Below are 21,266 nucleotides of genomic sequence, written 5' to 3' on the forward strand. Positions count from 1 at the left end.
CAATTTACAACTGTTGATGACATCTCAACTCACGACTGCCCTGTCTTTCTTTCTTTCCTGCTCTCCACTACACTGAAAGGTAAACCACCTCAGGGTTAGTTAAGGACATGACATCAGCTACACATACACAAATGATCCCATTTTGAATATTTCTCAGAAGTACTTGGAGCAGTGAACTTGCTTTGAGATAGTTATCAGGAAAGCAAGCAAGTACCTACAGTGCCCTTCATTGCACCCAGTCTTAAAAGTGGGTGCTCCCATAGCGGGAGCAGAGAAACCTCCATAAAGAGCCTTTAGGGGCTTCCCTGGCGGCGCAGTGGTTGAGAATCTGCCTGCCAATGCAGGGGACACGGGTTCGAGCCCTGGTCTGGGAGAATTCCACATGCCGCGGAGCAACTGGGCCCGCGAGCCACAACTACTGAGCCTGCGTGTCTGGAGCCTGTGCTCCGCAACGAGAGGCTGCGACAGTGAGAGGCCCGCGCACCGCGATGAAAAGTGGCCCCTGCTTGCCGCAACTAGAGAAAGCCCTCGCACAGCAACGAAGACCCAACACAGCCAAAAATAAATAAATAAATACGTATTTTTTTTAAAAAAAGAGCCTTTAGGACATACATCTCATACCACGATCTACACGTGGCTGGCCGCTCCTTGTCATTTCCATTTCAGTTCAAAGTTTACCTTCCCAGAAATGTTTTGCCTTTCTCCCCTCTAAAGCGAAGATATAAAGTACCTGTTACTCTATCACACCCCCATATTTCATTGTTTTTCAAAGGTTACTCACGCGATGGTATTTTTTATTGGTTTACCTATTTATGTCTGTCTCCATTTACTGGGATGTCAGCTTCAGGTAAGTGAGGTCTTTGTCTGATGTGTTTACGATTGTATCCCCACACCTAACCCAGAGCCAGGCACATAGAACTGAGACAGGCTGGGACCTGGGACCCTTTGCTGCAGTGTTTGCACCTGCACAAACGTCTCCTAGAGCAACAGAACACAAAGAAACCGTAAGGGACTAAAAACAACTGCGTGCCTGCGCAGATGGGGCAAGTTATGCGCAACGAGATACCAAGAGACCAAAAGGCCCAGCTGACATTCCTGAAGAGCCAGGAGCAAAAACAGGGTGTTGGGAGCAAAAACAGGGTACCGCACATGCCCCCTGCAGAAACACCACCAAAGCAGTGGGCAAACCACCTAATTCACCCCTCCAGCCCGAGCCCTGGACACACCCCTATCCCCACCTCACATAAGGAACAGCTCGCACCCCCTCAGCGAGCGAGCCAGCAAGGGAACCTGTTACTTGTTTTCCATCCCCCCACCCCGCTGCAGCAGGGCCCCCAATAAAGCCTTGCCTATATTTCTTATCTGGCCTCCTATCAATTTCTATTGATTAAGGAGGCCAAGAACCCTGGTCCGTAAAAGAATTATGTGTTGAATGAATGAATACATGTTTATAAAATCAAGCATCTGTCTTCATGAATGGTTCAAGTGTTGGCTTTTAGATGCGGGACTTTCATGCTGGAGTTGGTTGCTGTCATGGAGACAGAACTGAGACGAACGACAGGGCTTTGGAGAGGAGGGGGCAACGGTGAGCCTTCTTTGCTCTACACCTTACTGAGGTTGACTAGAGATCTCAGCGTCTCAAAGTGGCAAAAGGAAGTGTCACCATCACTTTGGTTGGTGACAAACTGACTGGTCCCCATGGATGGTACATTTCCAGTGGGGTTTCACCTCCGTTTCTGGAGTGGAGTGCTTTTCTCCTCATTAGCAATGTTTCACACTGCCAACTCAAGGTCGCCGATTAGGTAAAGACCATATGATTTGGCTCAATTGGTCACCGTGAGGGGATGAGCTTTGGACATACACCATGTGACTTTCATCACTAGGATTTGTTGTGGGATGGGATCTGACAGCGAACACTCCACGCTCCTGGACCAATCTACATTCACACTTTGTGTTTCTGTTTTCCTTCTGATTTGCAAGACAGAGGACGTTTTCACCACCAAAGGACACACTTCTGGCTGAGTCTTAAGTCCTTTGACTATTTGATTCTATCACTTGTCTGAATTGTTTTTCCTTGTACAAATGCTGTGTACCTGACTTACAAAGTAAAGGTGACTAATTCTATTTCTGTATTTTTTTTTAAAGTTTCAATGATATTTGTAAACGAATTTTAAAATTAAATGTTTAAAAGGAATTATTAATATTATAAAAGTAACAAATGCTTAATGAAAATGGAAGGAATAAAGAAATGTATAAAATAAAGAGGAAGGGTGCCTGTTTCTCATTCCCAACACTCTTGCTTCATTTCCCCCTCCTTCTCCTAGGAAACCCACTTTCTAGATATAACCACTCTGAATGCTTTGTTGTATGTCCAGCAGTGTGCTGCTAAAGGCTTAACAATTGGCTCTCCAGAAAAAAAGCTCTGGCTTATAAAAGCATTTACCTTTTCTGTGGAATAAATACTTTCACCATGTGCAATTTTAAACTAAGAATATGAGATGGAGTTGGGAAAGGGTGTTACACAATCAGCTCTTACAAGACAGTGCAAGCCAGCTCAGGCACACCACTACGTGCTCCTTCCAGATTATCTGTGTATCACGTGTATTTCTTTCCCTTCCTCCCTCTCTCCCTCCGTCCCATCCTCTCTCCTCTTTCTCCTCTCCATCCTTCCTTGCATCCATCCATCCATCTATACTGGTACATAAACAGACATACATGAGTCAATATCTAACATAAGCATTGTGCATTTTATTCTGCAAGTTTCACTTTTTCACCTGGTATATTGCAGCTCTGTATTTTGAAAATTTCCTGACCCTCCCTGTAACTGGAAACACTGTGCTAGCTCAACAGCAAAGCTGAGCATCACTTGGTCTACAGATGCGCCTGTGAGCGTGCATGTGTACCCACACACTCGCTGTTGTCTATCTATTGTAAAAGGGAGTAATTCATCATTGGGCAGCAGGTTCTGCTCAGATGGTTTATTATCCTGACCTCATTAAAAGCATGTAATCTACGCAGCGCCGTAAATCTATGCCTCTAAATACTTTCCTCTTTAATTTTTTAATACTGCACACATGAAGGGAAAGGTTAAAGCCAATTAAAAGAGATACAAATACCATTATTAGTGCCCTGACAAACAGTTAGTTATTGGATTTGGTCCTTTCAGTTTAGAAAGCCATCTTTTTTGGTTCCTGAATGAAATAGTAATCAAGCTGTTTATTGACTTGTCTCATCTCTGAGATGCTAAATATATATTTTTTGGTCCATTCTCTCTCTCAATTGACATCATGCCTCCACACATAAAAATTAGACAACTTAAGGTCTATGTACAAACAATAACAGCACAGCTGCATGTGGAAACCCACATGTGGACGGACCATCATTTTCACTGCGGTCCAGGAAGGAGAGAGCCACTCAATTCATTCTTATGCAGCAAATAGTTGTTACTGTTATGGTTGTTGTCTTTCCCTCCCATTAAGGTTATTATATGATACTGACAGATGCTTAAAAGCATTTAGAGCTGAAAGAACTGTTAGGAAAATTGCTGCAAAGGATTGACAAATGATGATCTTTCTGTCCACAAGGTTCTTATTTCCTGTGCAAAATAGACAAAAAGAATAAAGGAAAAGAGCAAGAATCATCAATCTAGGAACTGGGTATTGTTTTCTGACATGAGTTTGTATTTTCCATCACATTTGGCCAAGAACGTGACTCTGTTTATGAAAAGGCTGCAGTACTGCCACTGTGTTAGGCTTTCTTGGTGTCTGCTGGTCTCCTGTCTCTCTCTCATTCCTCTGGATCTGAAATTTGACCACCTTATTCATTTAATTGTCCATCCACAGTATTTTGTGAGAATCAGTGCTGACCGTTGTTTCAGAAGAAACTCATCTTCACACTCTCACATCCATAAGAATTCATACAGCTCATGATTCGTATAAGTGGCCTATCATTTTTCTTAGTATCTTGCCCTTCCCTCCTATAAGAGGTCAAAGTCAGGCACTTAAAAAAGAGCTTTCAGAACACTACAGAGCTACACTTTCAAAGGAGAGAACAGAAGCACACACATTCATAAGGAAACTCTGAAGACAGGGAGAGTATAACAGGGAAGCACAAATTTGACTCCATATTGGACGTGTTTCTTTTACTTTAACCTTGTATTCTATTGCTTTTGCTACAAGTTAAGAATGTCGCCTATAGCCTAAAATGTACAGGATAGCCCGTTCTCAAGGCTCTGACCTTTAAAGGTGTAATACTTTTCCATTCTTATAGAGATAAAAAGTTGCAGAACAGAGAGTAACATTTGTCTCGTTGGACGTTTATAGGAACATCGTGACCTGACGTATGTGGACAGCTGTAAGAACGAAGGATTCTGACACCAAGAAGTTTGCCACAGCCGATACCCTCCCCCCTTCTAATATGAAAGAAGCCTGAATTCTAACTCTGCTAAGATGGTTCTTTGGGACCCTAGTCCACTATCTTTCTCAGTCTGCTGGCTTTCTGAATACAGTCCCTATTCCTTGCCCCAAAAACTCGTCTCTCAATTTATCGGCCTGTTGTGTGGTGAGCTTGGACTCAGTAACAAGAGCATAAAATATTTTAAAGTTAAGGCGATAATACCCTAGAAACAATAATGAGTATTTTCTATACCATCTGTCCTCTGGAAATGCTAGAACAGGGGTTCTCAAAGTACATTCCCTGGAGGAGCATCATCATCTAAGGACCTGTTAGAAATGCAAATTTGGGGACCCACCCCCTACACACTGAATTAGAATCTCAGGTTGGGGCCCATCAAGCTGTGTTTCTAATAAGCCCTCTGAGGGATTCTGATGCCTACTCAAGTTTAAGAATCCTTATTCCAGGGAATACAGTTTTCTTAGCTGCTTCTCCAAGTCTGTGCTTGTAGCCAGTCATAAACTTCTGAACACGAGCCGACCATTCCTGCTGCTGCTTCCACACTATACCATGCGCTACAACACATTACACAGATTTGTTTACATGGCCTCCTCTCCTACTAGACTGTAAGCTCCTTGAGGCCAGACGCTGTATCTGATTCACTTCTTAATGCTCAGTGCCCAGCCAGGGGCCTAGATCAAAGCTGGTGCCTAGGACATTAATTACAAGATAAAATGGCTAGATAAAGCCCAACGAATGAAAAAGAAACAGAAGTATACAAATTCATTAAAGTTATTAGTTCTAACTTGATAAATGACATCCACGTCTAAGTAAAAATGATTTTGCCTCCTTTAAAAAAGAAAGAAGGGGGCTTCCCTGGTGGCGCAGTGGTTGAGAGTCCGCCTGCCGATGCAGGGGACACGGGTTCGTGCCCCGGTCCGGGAAGATCCCACATGCCGTGGAGCGGCTGGGCCCGTGAGCCATGGCCGCTGAGCCTGCGCGTCCGGAGCCTGTGCTCCGCAACGGGAGAGGCCGCAACAGTGAGAGGCCCGTGTACCGCAAAAAAAAAGAGAAAAAGTAAAAAGAAAGAAGGAATTAAAAGTGGTTACAGGAATATTCTCAAGCAACTTCTAACAGGTTCACTGTTTATTCTCTTGAGGAAAGCAAGAAATAATTGAAAACACTTCACACTAATAGCCTCTTATAAAGTGTGCTGACAAAATCCAGTTAGTTCTGAATATTCCTAAGATGGTTTCACACTCAGACAGGACCCACCTGCCCATCTGATGGCAGACATTCTCAAATTGAAAGTTAACTAAATACGGGCTACAATAAAACCACAAGAACTGCCAGTTCAAGCCCCCGGGAGCCCCTTCCACCCTCCCAATATGTAGGAGGGTGGAAGGCACTTCTTGGATAGAGGATACACCCTGAAACCATTCTGACTGCCTCTCCGTGAGGAAATGAAAGACCTGCCGTATGGAGTCTTCAGCCCTCTGTAGCCTTCGTGGACACTCTGAAGGTGTCTATTTAGCCTTTATTTTCTCCCATGGGATTTATCATGGCATCACATACAGGCTGGTCAAGGCCTACTTTATGAACACAGCCCGTGCCTGCCTTTATGTGGCTATGGCGTCAGATCACCTGGGTTGTAATCCAGGCTCCAATATGCTCTGGCTTCTTTAGCTTTTCTGAGCCTCAGTTTCCTCATCTGTAAAATGGGAACAACTGTGATACCTGAGAACTAAGTAAAAAAAATGTACATATATAATATGTATAGTTTATCTAGAAAGCATATCTATCTATCTATCTAATGAGCCAGGTGTCTGACACATAATAAGAGCTTAATAAATACTAGCTATTATAATGAACTAATACTGTTATGTGCTACCAGGGTTTCTTAAACTAGAATCCATGGGCCTCTAGAGAGCTATGAAATGGACAAAAATGTGTCCATGAGCTCCTTGAAATGATCTGCGAAATGTTTCCTGTTTGTGCATATTCCTTTTCTCTGGGCATATGGCTCAAAAGTTTAATCACATTCTCAGTGTGATCCACGGCTTCTAAATGGTAAAAAATCACGGTGTTGGGGATTTTAGGAGCCAGATTATGTCCCCAACAAGCTGGCAAACCAGAGAAATGAGACAGTTTCTCTAAGGCCGGTGTCTTCCTCTAGGGCGTGATGTATAGCGTTAGGATCTCCATTTTTAATTCCACACAATGTGTGTTTGTTTATTTTCCTTCTTCCACTTCATAACAGGAAATGGTATTTCAAATGCATTCCACCATGAAGATAGGCAGACAGTTAATTTTCACCTCCAACACCCTCAAGATTTAAGAAAATAAGAGAGCTTCAAACTACCACTCCTGACCTGCCAAGCACAACGTGTAAGCAAGGCAGATGGGCGGAAACAACACTGGACCCTGAGCCAAGAGCACTAGGGTCTGCTCTTGAATCCTGTCCTAACCACCTCCGTACCCTGAGGAAGTGGCTTCTCCTCCCAGCTTCTCTGATTCCTTACCTGTCAGACAGGAGTTATTCTCAATCGTCATTTCCAACTTTTTGTGTCTAAGGACCCAGATATAACACAGAAATGGTTATACTAGGCTGCCATTTTTCACAAAAGAAAGTTATCTTCTCTTTTTGAAAATTTGAAAAAAAAAATATTTTCACCTATTTGTCAATCTATCTGGATAGACAGATGAAAAATATCACTTATTCTAGCTACAGACAGCAAATGGTGAACATATGAGTTTAAGGACCCATTAAACAAATATTTATTTAGTACTTGTTAAATGTCAGTCACTTGAATAGGGCTGGGGATACAGCACCGAACACAAACAGTTGCTGCCTTCATGGACATGACAGTAGTGCCAGAGAATGAAGATGACTGAAAATACACGTGCATATCACCGTTTTAAAATGTGCTAATATGCACTGCAAAGGATAAACTGGATCCCGAAAGATTAAATGGAGGAGGGTGACTTGACATAAAGCTGTCAGGGACAGCATCTGAGCTGAGAGCTGAGGGATGGTAGTAGCCAACCCTACAAAGCAGCAGCAAAACTTTGTGGCAAAGAGAAGACCTCAATTCAGCAGGACCTAGGGCAAGGCCCTTGGCCTCTCTCTGACTTATTTCCCTGTGTGTAGAATGGGGATGACAATGGGATTTAGTCCATGAGACTGTTCTGAGGAGTCAATGAACTGGTAATGAAAATTTGTTTGGGACCAAGGCTGGTGATGTCCTAATGAAGTGGTACAAAATAAACATCACGCTGAAGTAAAAGCATGTGCTAAGGCCCTGAGGTGGGCAAGAGCTGGGTGTGTTTGAGAAACTGCAAGGAGGGTGGGGCTCTCCGGTGGAGCATAAATGGGAAGGTGGTGGAAACTGAAGCTGGGGGAGTGACAGGCATGGCGGAGGACGTTGAAGCCCATGCCAAGTTCAATGAGAAGGGATTGGAGAGTTTAGCAATATCCCCAGTGGACCTCTGAAGTTCACTGCCCAAAACTTAGAATATTATTGTCTCTAATTTACCTTTTGTATAGTTTTCTAATTCAACTGTTCTATGAAATACCTCCTCAAAGGGAACAGTTTCTTTAGGTAACAAGTTCTAAATAAAGAACCCCTGTTTCATTCATGCTCATTAAACTGTTTTTCCCCCCACCTAGATCCCTGCAATAATAAATATAATTATATCCATCTTTAATGACTTTAGTTTCTTGAGCTGCAGGTGCTGGAATACTGTATTTATTAACATATTTTAAGCCCTTTAAAAAGACTGCATTCATTCCTATGATAATTTAGTATCCATAATACATTCTCTGTTCTGAATAGATATTAATCACCACAGAATGACTGATCTGCGCGTGTAGGAGCTAAGCCCCGCTCTAACTAGTAACTAGTAACTTTTTAATTCAATATTGTCACTGAAACTGTTGATTAAAATTTAGTTGCCATAATTGTCCTTGCCCCCGTGCCAGCCCCGCCCTCTGAGGACGCAAACCAAGTGCGAACAATCAGATTCTCTGCCACCTAAGATGAAAGAGATAATTTTGAGTGTTTGCATTTCTAGTAATACTCTGCTTGGAAAAAAAAGTTCTGCTAAGGCCAGTTATTCTGAATCACTTCGGGTTTGTTAGCGGTAGGAGAGATGGTTACTGCAGAGAAACAGACACTAACCCAAAAGCCTGCTCCCAGGAAAGCAGCAGAACTGCCTGCTTCCGTCTTGAACAGAGGGAGGCCAGTAACTCTGTGTCAGTTTCCACGTGGTGGGCTGACGTGTATTCTGCCAGAATCCCAGCACCCTACCAGGTTCACGAAAATTCTTCTTCTTTCTTTGGAAATAAAAGGAACAATCCGATCATAAAATTCAGATCAAAATGAAATGAGGGCAATGAGTACAGAGGAAATAACCATTGCATGTGCTGGGCTCTGAGATAATATCTCATTGAATCCCATAAGAGGGATCAGAGAGGTACCATGATTATCCCTCATTTACCTGGAGCTCAGAGAACTTTAACTCACTCAGGGTCACACAGCTAGTAAGGGACAGAGCACCAGAGTCTGTGCTCTTACCTTTTGGCCACACTGCCTCTACAATCAATCAGTCAATCAATCAATCAATCATCCCTGGGGGAAGGGCATTGAAAAGCATAATGAAATATATAATGCACTGTCATGTGTCAGAAAAACTCTTATTAAAACAAAAATATAGCAGCTTTCCCTTTTTGGTGGCTTGGAGTTTGGTGATGGGAAATGGCATTATTCAGATCTGCGGGGAACTAAATCTCTACACTACTGCCTTCCTCTGGCAAAGCCTGTTGGGATAGAGAGAAAGGCTAAGTCTGGAATAGACTTGGCTTCTGTCTGTCAACGTACTGCCAAGGGCACTGGCTCTGGGGGCAGAGGTGGGGAGTGCTGACCTGCTTTGTGTAAGTACAATGGGAGGGACACTTGAATTTATGGCCAGTCGAGAGAGAGGGAGAGAGGGAAAGAAACTCTTCCTCTTCCCCAAACTCAGTACAGTCTGCTCTGCACAGAGGTCTTGGGTGGATGACCGCGTTTGCCTATGTGTTTGTTTGCTACTCGGTGATTCCTTTTTTACACGCGCCAGGGGAAAGGGGCTGAGTTCTACAACTAGATCAGTATGGAGCAGAGAGAAAGGAACAGGTGCTGGTGTGATAGGCCATTGAACTCTGAGACCCCGGGCGCTGGTGGGCAGGTTTTGGGAAGGAAACGTGAGCACAAGTCCAGGGAACCGGGGAACTCACGGCAGTTGTGGCTGGTTTGTGGGACTAGGGTTTGAGCCGATACCTTAGCCAGATTTTTGTTTGTTTGTTTGTTTTTGCGGTACGCGGGCCTCTCACTGTTGCGGCCTCCCCCGCTGCGGGGGCGCAGGCTCAGCGGCCGTGGCTCACGGGCCCAGCCGCTCCGCGGTATGTGGGATCTTCCCGGACCGGGCACGAACCCACGTCCCCTGCATCGGCAGGTGGACTCTCAACCACTGCGCCACCAGGGAAGCCCCCTTGGCCAAATTTTTAAACAATTATTATTAACGCTATTCCCACAAGAAGTATTACTATCCACTCTGCAGACAGATAAATTAGGGCACGGAGAGCTCAGTCACTTCAACAAATGCAAATGCCAGCGCACTGCCTCAAAACCAGCAAAGCAGCCAGGGCCCACACCCGGGTCCCTCATCACCAGCCTGGCTCGTAACGCACAGGGAGCCCTGCCAATCTGGGAGGCGGAGCCTGTGGGATGATGGATGGGATCCTGTGACCAGTCTTCCCTGGGACACGCAGCCGACAGACTGCCACGCGGAAGCATCAGTCCTTCCCCGCCTGGGGCCAGATGCGGGTCAAGTGGTAGCAGAGAGTCAAGGTCAAGGTGATCACCTGCAGCCTCCCTTCCACCACCCCACTCAGTGGGGGGCTGCATTCTCAAAAGGTAGCATGGAACCTGCTGGGGCTTTCTAACAGAAGTGGGAGCATCTCTGCCATGACCGTAGGGTAGAAAGTTAAATTGCTAGTGAGAAGATTAAAAAGTTAAAGACAAAGGCAAAGAGCCCCCAAACCTCCTACAACGTGGGCTAAGCGAAAAAGCCCTCATTAGCTGTGACAGGCTAATTGTGTGTATCTCTATCTACAGAGTCGGCATTTCAACCTGGATTTCTGATTCCACCTCCAGAAGCTTTGACTCTGTGAAGGAATCTGAACACACCCACCATTATATAAATACATGTAAATCCACCAGTAAACATAAACAGCCCCCCCAACCAACCAGATTTTCAAGTGAGGGCGCTTGGAAATTACAGAATTTTGGAGACACTGTGTCTCGAAACACACTGTTTATGTAAAGCTCCTCTATAAAATCTTTCCAGATTAAAAGCAAGTTGGATCTTAGCCAGAGGAAGAAATCCCTTTGCAGGCATCCTATGGTCCACGTGCAAAGGATTCCAGCTCGTAGCCCCCAGGCTCCATCTGGGACCTTCACATTTAATTCTTTGGTCCACACAGTGGCAGCCGGTGCTTTTTTTTTTTAAGTTAAGTTGAATTAGATGTGGAAATTGCCGACCTTAGGGACTCTCCCATAACCCCCATGTCCGGCCCTTGCTGTGCTTACTGCCATGAATGGCCTGGCTGCTTTACACTTCTGAGATGCTGGGCCAGACTGGATGGTATGTAACGGCATTCATCATGAGGGCTCTGCCCATCTTTCTAGTCCAATCCTTTGCCTTCCTCGTGCTCTGTGTACCGGCCTTCCTGGACTGAGTATCTGAAGTTCCCTGATCTGCCAACTGCTGGCCATTTTCAGGACCCAGAAGGCCCTGCCTCACATCTTCCACGGGAACCTTCCCGGCTACGTCTCTTGATCAAAGGCCTCTACGAAGCCTTTCCTGACCTTCTTGCTGACGACCGGCTGCCCTCTCTTCTGCACCCACCTGGTGCCTGCCGCCGTGCAAGGCTTTCCTTCCTCAGCACCGAAGTCTACGCTTTCTGCCTTTCTGTTGGCAGCCCTTCCCAATGAGACAGGAGCTTTTTCAAGCTGGGGACCATGTCTCATTTGCTTTTCCTCCCAGTGCCTGTCAGAGTGCCAGCATAGAGACGGGCCTCAAAAGAGGCCTTTGGAAGGGAAGAGAGCCACCTGTGGGTTAGGATGGTGGTCAGAGAAGGGTAAAACACCCAGCATGCCTCCTCAGCTGGGGGAAGAGGACAGGGAGTGCCATCCAGGCAGTCCAAGATAAGCCGACCCCACTCTGCTGGAAAGCAGCCCTTGGACCCAAAGGCCATCCTGGTAAGCAGGTGGTGAGTAAGCACAGACCATTCTTCCTGCCATGGCCCAGGGGTCTTCCCGACTCCCCAGTCCCCGCCAAAGGAAATAGGGCTCCCCAGCCGTCCAGGTTACTCCTTTGCACCCCCATTCCAGAATGCAACCTCCAGGAGAGTTAAAAAATATATATTATTCAACTCAAGAAAGTATTCACTGCTACTTAGGAGAGGGTTAAAACCATTTTTTTTTTTTTTTTTTTTGGCGGTACGCGGGCCTCTCACTGCTGTGGCCTCTCCCGTTGCGGAGCACAGGCTCCGGATGCGCAGGCTCAGCGGCCATGGCTCACGGGCTCAGCTGCTCCGCGGCATGTGGGATCTTCCCGGACCAGGGCACGAACCCGTGTCCCCTGCATCAGCAGGCGAACTCTCAACCCCTGCGCCACCAGGGAAGCCCTAAAACCATTTTTTTTAAAGGTGAAAAAGCTACTTGCTCTTCAGGTCAGTCACCATCGTAACGATTCTTCTCTTGCCATATGCTCCTTTGAATTGCATTAATAGGACATCTCTCGCTGAAGCATCTGGTCTCAGCCACTTCAAGGCGCATGAAGCAGCACACATATTCAGGCTGAGTCTATGGTAACGTGGAGACGTATTTGTACTCCTGCCATCATAAAACCAAATACCGTACTTGCAAAATTCTATGCTGGTTGTGTTTTATAAAAACATTCCAGAAATGGGGCAAGAGATAATCCAAATGAATGGAGGCAGAATTTGGGGTGGTGGTGGGGCTTTTGTATGCCCGTATGTTGTGTGCGTATATATGTTTGTGTGTTTGTATCAATACATATCTGTACACATATACACACGTTTTATGAACTGGTAATCACCTTCACGGCTCAAACATAAATTCTTGTTTTCTATCCGAAGGAGCTAAACATTGAAAGCATCAGTTGAAAACAGAGCCCCGCCAATCTGCAAAATATGGACAGAGTGGTAGGACACATCTATATTTTAGCACTTTGAAATACAAAAACGGAAATTTTCCATCACGAGCCAAAGGCAAAGTAGCATCATCAACCAGCAACCACATTTTTCCCACCAAGAAAAGAAGACTGTACTGGCAAGCAATGCCATGCAAAGGGTTTCTTCTCTTTCATTGGTAATAATCTTTATCACATGGATACACTTCCCTCAGTTTTTCCAAATAACTCACCCCACTTTCTTAAATAGTTCATTAAAAAATCTAAGTGGGTTAAATAAAAAGTTTACTATGTAACAAATGATGGCAACATCCATTCTTTTCTTGTCCTGAAGATCCTTGTGCTTATTTTGTCAGAAACACAAGAAGTAGAAATGTGATTGCATTTGTGCTGACGCTAAATGTTAATAGATTTGCCTAAACGCCTGCTAATAGCCCCCCTAAAATTAGCTAGACTAGCAGTGCATGCCTAACGTGGTGGTGCTTTTCTTGTTTTACTTGCATTTTTGCTTCTCCTTCTTTGATGAGAGGGAAACAAAGAGCCCTAGAAAAAAGTAGAGGTCTTTGGATGTGAAACATTTCCAGTGTCACACGTGAATTCTGTAGAAGGAACATATATTCTGAAACTGTCCCACAGTTCTGACATTCTGTCATGAAGGTGACAAATCCTAGCGCTCTAATGTTTCATTAAATTAAACATGAAATGTTTAATGTTTTGTTAAATTAAACATGAAGCCATGACTTTGCACCCGAGAACCAGGGCCTTCTGTCAGTCCCTCACATTCCTCCAGGTCACTCCTTAGGTTAGAAAAGCCGAGTTTTGTTTACTAGAAGTATTGTATTTCTCTCTGCAGTTAAAATGTACTTTCTCCTAATGCGCTTATGAATAAAAACCAACAAGCAACACAGTGTTTAGGTGCTTACAACGTTCCTAAACTCAGGCCCAAAGAGAACAGCTTGCTAAGAGACCCTTAGCTAATTCTCTATTACAATTTTTTTCCTTTCAAATATTTACCACCATGACTGAGAGGCTTCCAGAGGGCAGAGGTATTACGTTTTCGTCAGATCTCAAGCCCATTTCACAGATGGGCATGTGATTGTCCAAAGAATGGAAGACTTGCTAGAAAACTGTTGAAACCGATCTTTCAGACTAAAGAAATCTCAAACTAAAGAAACCTCAATAACCTGCCCCTGCCCGGTATCCTTTTCTATGATGACAGAAATTGACAAGGTAAACGGAACAAGAGGAAACAATAGCTCAGATTTAGGAATGTGTTTGCACAAGCAGAGAGGCAGCGGCGCAGAGCTCTTGTCATTACCAATAAAAGTTTTCATGGAAGTCTTAAAGCAGCAGGTAAACAAAGCATGGGCACTGCTGGGGGGGGTGTGTGTGTGTGTGAAATGACACTCAGACAAAAAACCTTGCTCCTTTTCCACCAGTTCGATGGGATGGTTATAAGCATCTTCTTGAGTTCCTAGTAATCCGTCCATAGGATCATGTCACAAACAAAATTTCCAAATGCTATTTTATAAAACACATTTGGATACTACTTTTGAAATGGGGGAAAAACCCCTACCAACTATGTAGCAACTTAAAAGGGAAAAAAATACTCATGTCCCATGACAAAAGTGTCTGAATATTTTTATACTTTTTTTTTTTTTTGGTCAATTTAAGTGGGTTATAGCTTAACCCACTTTAACAAGGTTCCATCATTGTCAAACCAGCAACGGCAGAAAGAACCATCTCTTAAAGGGCAAGTTGCACAGACCCTTCCAGTCCAAGCAAACTTGACATCTATACTTTCTCTTTGTCAACACACCAGCCCCTATCACTGGCCAAAAACGTAAAACAGCCCCGACTGGGTAACACATCTTTGCTCAGATCTCCTGTTTGAGAACCCTGCTCCCAGTTAGTTCCCCAACAGGTAAGAGTATATTTGACACCTACCATTCTGAAACTTCATGTCTGTGAGGCAAACTGAATAAATTAAACAGATCCTGCTTTAATCTTCTTTTCTAGACCACAAACGCCTTAATCAAAAGGAAAGACAAAAAACAAGCAAACGAAGAAAACAACAAAGAAAAACAAATGTTCCCTGAGGTCCTTCTCTAAACCACCAGAGTATAAGCAAGGAATAGCTGCCTTTTTTTTACTGAATGCCCAGAATTTGTCCCTTAATATCGACAACAGAGAATTATTTCTAACATCCCTCTACTCCATCTTGCTCACCACCCCCCCATCTTTTCCCTCACTTCTATAATTTGTGGCCAAGACAAGGCTTAAGTTACACTTTAAATCAAAATCTGGAAGATGCTTCAATTGGATATTTGGCTGGGCAGACCTCCTGTAAAAATCCCACATAAAGACACATTTGTTTCCTTCCTGCAAATGAAGTGTGGCATTTGTGGTCCCTCTGGCTCTCTCTAGTGCATACTTCTCCTGTCAGTGAGCTTAAGCTGCAGGACTTTAGGTTGGGGTTAGCCGTCCTGCAAAGCTCATCTGGCTCTTACCATTAAGGCAAGAGGCTCTCAAGGGCTAGCAAGATGCTTTTAACTATGTTGGAGGGGCCAGTCATATCTTGTTAGCAACAGCTGCACACTTACCAGGATTTCAGGGACTAGACGGGGCTGTCCTATTCCTTCTGGGGATTAGGAAAACAGAAAGAAGTTAACCAGTCGTTCACTGGAGCCATCCAGGCTGCACCAGGTTCTTTCTCCCCAAACCAAGTGAGGCTGCTTCCTCTAAACTTCCTCCTCCTTCGGCTTCTCCTGGAATATAAGGCTCGCCAAGGCCCTGACTGCTGTTTCCAAACTACGACTCAATAAAAGGCTTTTAAAGGCTGTGCCGGGAGCCGGGAGCTTCAGGTCCCAGTTTGGCTTCTCCATCAGCATTCCTCAGCAAGCCTGCACAGAGTGAGGTATGCTACATTATTTATGTCAGCTCTAGGCTCTGGAAAACACACAGTGGCATCCTGATTACTAAGAATCCTCGTGGATACAATTAAACCGTTCCCACATATATTTTTTCACTACCTCCCCCTTCCCAGATTCAACCTCTTTCAGAGGAAACAAAAGCACTTCGAGGCGTATCCCAGCTCATCCCTTACGAGCCAAGACAGCGTTGAAATATGGTCACGATGGCAAATGAGCGGAGGGAAAAGGACACTTTGCTTGGAGTGGGCGGAAGACACTCCAGGGAGGAAGGTTCAGATAATAGTTTGGGGAACACCCGGCAAGTGGCCTCCCTGGGTTGGGGATATTGATATGGAAGCAGCCAAGTGGAGGCGCTACAAAGAAACCATTCTGATGAATTCATGGAAGACCGATTTCCAATGGGCTGTTAAGGGAAGGAAGGAGCATTTGGCAACACAACTAACCTTCCAAGCTGGATGAAGAGCAAACACGCTCACCCAGCAACTGCTCCTTGGTGTCCCATCCAAGTCACAGCTCTAGATGGGAAGATCACGGATGTAACCAGGTTGAGCAACGATCCTGTCCCCAAGTCTCCTCTTTAGCAAAACGAACAACTCTCCAAGTTGTGGTCTGCCATTTCCCTTCTGGTCAATAGCTCGGCCAAGTGTTCTGAGTCGCGCCTCTTCGCGGGCACGCTGGTACAGCAGAGGAAGGCTGATGACAGCAACTTCCTCCTCTGTAGGAGTAGTGATGAGGCTACGAACCTCCCCCCCGTCTCCAGCTAAAAAGTCCCTGCTTGGCAGGCAGAGGTGACTTCACTTTGTGAAAGCCCCAGGCACTGCTTAGTGAAACCACCTTTGGCAGGACCTCACAGTGAAGTCAGTTTATGGAGGCAAGGAGTCGGCTGGGGGAAAGGCAATGTCTCATCCAAGAACACAAGGAGAAAAGAGCGACCTGCTTCTCTCCAAAGGCTTCCTTTGAACGTGTATGCCTGTGTTGAGTCAGTTTTTTTTTTTAAGTGACTGTCACTTCCAATGACTTAGCCCAACCCCACTCAGATATCTTGGGTGGAAAATTGGTGTGTGAGATGGAAACAACGGTAGAGAACGCAGTGTAGGTCAGTGGAGCAGAGCCCGGAGCGGGCAAACCCACTCTCTGATGCACACGGTAGCAAAGCAATTTGCTCCAGTGCACAAAGAACAGAGCTCTCCTCAACCATAAACAGATGAAAGGGAGCATGACAGCACACACACACACACACACAGGCACACATTCACATACCACAAAATGATACAACCCAGGCACCCAAAGATCTGGTGAATGGAAAACGGATACAAGTTGCCTTATGGGATGATTTCAAATTAGGGTATTGGCTGCTTAGATCCAGAACGCTGGGTCATCCAATCCCCTGTCCCTTAAGGAGGCCTTGGCCATACATGGGCACCACTGTGCTCTCAGCTAGAAGTTAATTCTCTCATCTTCTCCACTAAGGAATCCAACCCACACTGTAATTCTTGTTGGAAAGGACTTAGAAGCAACTAACAAGAGTGATGAGAACAGAGATGACTCTTTGGAAGGAAGATTATTTAAGAATATCATTTATTCCTCCAGTAACTAAGCAATCATCGACTTAGAGGCTGACCGCAGGCTAAAAATCTTGGCAAGGACCCCCCTGAGAGCCTCTTGCTGCCCACCAGAGCTGCAGTGTGGGCGAGACCCAAGGATCTACCAGTGCTTTGCTAGCCTGTGGCCTCAGACGAGCTGTTCAAACTCCCTGAGCCTCCGTTTTCTCATCTGGAAACTATGGATAGCGAGACTCACTTCTGGGATTTTGAGGATGCAGTCAGAAAGGTCAAGGGCTTAACCCAGTGCCTGGCACCTTGCGAACTCACAATTAACCTTGGTGTCTATGAATTTTCAAAAGCTTATCGGTTCAGTGGCACAAAACTGACCGTGACTGGTTCACAGACGCCCGAGCCCCGTCTCTAAGTGCTCCCCCAACAGCTGGATTGTTATTGACAATCTGTGTGCCAAGTGCTGTAGTTATTGCTCTCGTTTCCCTCAATAAACTTGCTCAGATGAGTTGCCCCATGACAGAGATGTCAATAAAAACTAAAGAGAGTATAAAAACTGAGAGTATTAAGAGGTGGATTGTGAGACATTATTTTTTTTAAAAGGGAATTCCAGCACTTTAAAAATCAACTGAATACCTTTCTGTTGATTAAACTGTAAACTAAAACTACTTCAGAACTTTGATATCCAAAGCAGGACTGCTCCACTTGAGATGGAAGAAAAAGTAGCCCGCAGTCACATCCTCTAGAACCTTCCATCCACTTATCCACACCCCCCTTCCACAAGCTACAAAAGGAACAGAGATTGAGAACCTCTCATCTAATACAGAGCTAGCATTTTATTAAAAAAAAAAAAAAAAAAAAGACAAGGAGGAATGGAGAGATTAAGGGACTCTCAATTTCATGTCACCCAGAATGGTTCAGCTGGAACCCATGGGTCTGACATCCTTTCAAATGCTCCTTCCATCCCCCTGCAAGGCTGAGGGTAAAACCAGTGGAACTCAGGTTTTTATTTCACTGTCCAATAAATTGGTTTTGACTCAATCCAGTATTTCTACTTCAATACTGTGTGTGTAGGACCCATACTTAACTTCATGATGAACTTAAATTTTTTCAGAAAGTGATTACTTTAAATTTTAAGTTTCTCCATAAATGAGGTTTCACAGTTTTCCTTAAGCCATTTTACTATCTAAGGGTTTTGATCAAGGTTTTTAAGTCTTTTGAATGAGAAAGGCAATACTTCAAACTCTTCCTATTTTATAAAGGCTGCATTTTCAATGGATGATAACATACACAAGTTATTATCAATATCTTTGAAAAACAGAGACATTTACCCATGTAGCTCTTCTCTAATGATCTAGTTAACAGATCGTTGTATCCTCTTCTGTATATACAAACACAGGACGTCCTTAATATGCAGTTATTTGAAATATTAACCACACTCCTTCTTGCTTACATAAACAAGAACTATCAAAATTATAAATCTTCAAAAGAAGCAGGTTCTACAACATTTCACTACTAAGAAACAGCCACACGAACTGCTGCTACATCTCTAGGAACAGCTGGATTGCATGGACATCGTTAAGATCCTTTTCTCAATTCCAGTTTCAAACAACTCCATCTTTTGCTTTTTGTCAAACCACCTGAACAAAAATGCGGTATGTTGCATCATTCACTGAAGCTATTTCTCCAGTTGAAACATGAATTATGAGTTCTTCTGAAACACAGCAGCTAAATCAAGTTGTAACATGCTTTAGTCACGGCACAGATCATGGCTAATCGCTTTCTAATACCAGTCAACATTTTGCTGCATTAAGTTAACATTTCTCTTAGTTTTTCCTCCATGGTATGTACTAGACTGGGCGGCATGAAGTTGAACATTTCTTCTCTTACCAGGTCTCCTTCATCTGAGGGTAACTGACTCTGCTGGGCCATTTGTGCTTTTACAATGTGTGGGGCTCGAATGCTCGTCTTACGACACAGGCTTCCTTTGTAAATAACTGTGGAGGAACTCTGGGTGGTGTTTAAATTCTATGTTGTTTTTTTGTTTCCCATGTGGAAGCTCCAATCTCATCCCTAATAATGAACATCCCTAAATATGCACTCCTGAGACTACCTAAGAGGCATGGGTGTGTCTTGTTGTCAGCAGGGTTGAGAAACTACCCTTGTATCCAGAGCAATACAATGGATGGTCTGGGGCGCCTACATCCTGTTTCCATCAGGCAGAACAGTTGCTTGAGGGTATCCTTTAAACTGGGAGCTTAAGAAGTGAAAGTGGCAGAGAAGATTCAGAAATTGTGTAATCCTCATCTGAATAACTTTCTTCCATGAAGCAAAAGAAGAACAGTCATCTGATTCCCCTCAAGTTAAAGTTAAGCTCTTTAGGAAGAGGACGGCATTTTTCTCGTCGGTAGAGGCTGATTCAGAAACTTGGTTGATTCTACAGCATTCCAGGCTATGGTCGGGCTAGAAGGCAGCAGGGCTTCTGGTACAGAGCCCACAGAGAGAGTGCAGGGATGGGGTCGCTCGTACGCCATGCCTTCTCTTTCTGCTCCACAACAAGATATCCTATGTGACCCTTCCTGGGATATTTTATGATGCGGCTCTTTTTAGACTGAATCACCAGTGAAGCTAAGGTATTCCTAGTGTTTTAGCAACCATCCTCCAACCCAACTCTCTCCTGAGCCGCTGTACATCAAAGGCAAGATCAAGATAAATTACTCATCCTAACTTGGATTGAAAGGGTTTTTCCGGGACTTATATGGTCATTTAGTCCAAATCTCTCATTAGTCTACGTGGGGAAAAAGAAGATCAAGGAGGATAAGGGATTTTTCTAATGTTGTCAGGGCTCATGATGGAGCTGGGAAGAGAACACTAGCATGGAAATTCCTCTCATTTATATGGATTTATTATTTTATTTCCCTTCTCTTCCTTCCACACCGACCATCCTCCTACTTTGCTGCCCTTTGCCAGACCTGAAAAAAGATCATGGTCCAAGTTTTCTTAGTCTGTCACTGACTGCCTGTTGCCAGGGAGGAAGTTTAAATCTGGGCGCTGTCCTTAGGAAGCCTTTGTAGGATGTTCAAATGCCCATTGTGGACGGGACCACAGTTATAGGAGCAGCTGTTCCCCAAAGTGTTCACAGCTGGAGCGTGGCCTCTCACGTCCAAGCTCTTGTTCAGACAGAACTGGTTTTGAATCTCTGAATGGTGTATGTCCTAACTTTAGCTTCTGTATAAATATACCAGGAAGATAATGGTGCCTGGTCCACCTAGCTCTTCTGAGGTTTAGACTTAATTGGCCATGCCTGGCACACATTGAAGACTGAGTAGCTAGGCACTGTCATCGTAATCTCTCCAACATGGACTTAGATACATCCTAGGAGAGTTACATATTCTCCTCTAGCACTTGAGAATCCTGGGCAGAGCCCATGCATTTGGAGGACTCCCTCTCTGAAAGGCGTGTCTCCTGAGTGGCTGGCAGCATCTTGTCTTATATCCTTCCACTGGGAAGAGGGTTGATAGGACACATTGAATTGGGACACCATGAACATGTACTTTTCTGCTTAAATCCACAAGGAGGACAAGACTTCAGACAACAGGGAATTGTGATTCAAATCCCACTGAGCCCCAGGGCATCAGTGCGTCTGTGTCTCTGCCTGGGGGCGTAAGCTCACGGATTCCCACTCATCACCACTGGCTGGGAGAGGGTGGGGCTAGCCCTGACTCTCCTATTAGTTCAACAGGTGGGGAATTTTCCTAGATCAGCATTTCTCAAATGTTAGTCATACTCCTACCACCTTCTGGACCTTTGCTCTACCCAGTTGCCCCCTGCATTCCATCCAATCTCTGCTTCTTCCAGTTACTTAATATTTTTCTTTAAATTGACTGGCTTCTAACTTCCGCCTCATCCTAGCTAGTAATATCCATGAAATCACAGCTTAGAACTGCTAGCTAGACATGTCTACATATATATACGTGCTTATGAGTACATACATACAACTCCTCAGATGCATTTCAATAAATAAATAAATATTAAAATAAAAGCATCAGTTCTGTGCCTCTTAAGGATGTCTTGTGTTTTTGTACCACACACATTGACACCGACATGGCACTCAGACGTGTGTTTGGAAACAGTG

At 44.5% G+C, this 21,266-nt stretch overlaps 1 protein-coding gene across 13 annotated transcripts in view; it reads right to left on the reverse strand.

Moving 5' to 3' along the window:
• Positions 1 to 21,266, reverse strand: part of TENM2 (teneurin transmembrane protein 2) — a 713,065-nt gene that overhangs the window by 448,409 nt on the left and 243,390 nt on the right. Inside the window, exons 1-3 of one of the 13 annotated variants that reach the window (XM_049707220.1) lie at positions 16,022 to 16,266; positions 15,249 to 15,286; positions 14,593 to 14,675 (exon numbers count right to left, since the gene is read on the reverse strand). The exons of 8 other annotated variants lie outside the window; for them this stretch is intronic. In XM_049707220.1, the coding sequence (XP_049563177.1) occupies positions 14,593 to 14,608 (16 nt within the window). In that variant the 5' untranslated portion in view covers positions 14,609 to 14,675; positions 15,249 to 15,286; positions 16,022 to 16,266. Of the gene's footprint in view, positions 1 to 14,592; positions 14,676 to 15,248; positions 15,549 to 16,021; positions 16,267 to 21,266 lie in introns of those variants that run through there. 4 more of the 13 variants (XM_049707219.1, XM_033432118.2, XM_033432117.2 and 1 more) reach the window with 4 other exon arrangements.

This window comes from Orcinus orca, chromosome 3 (assembly GCF_937001465.1).
Source record: "Orcinus orca chromosome 3, mOrcOrc1.1, whole genome shotgun sequence".
NCBI classification, from domain to species: Eukaryota; Metazoa; Chordata; class Mammalia; order Artiodactyla; family Delphinidae; genus Orcinus; species Orcinus orca.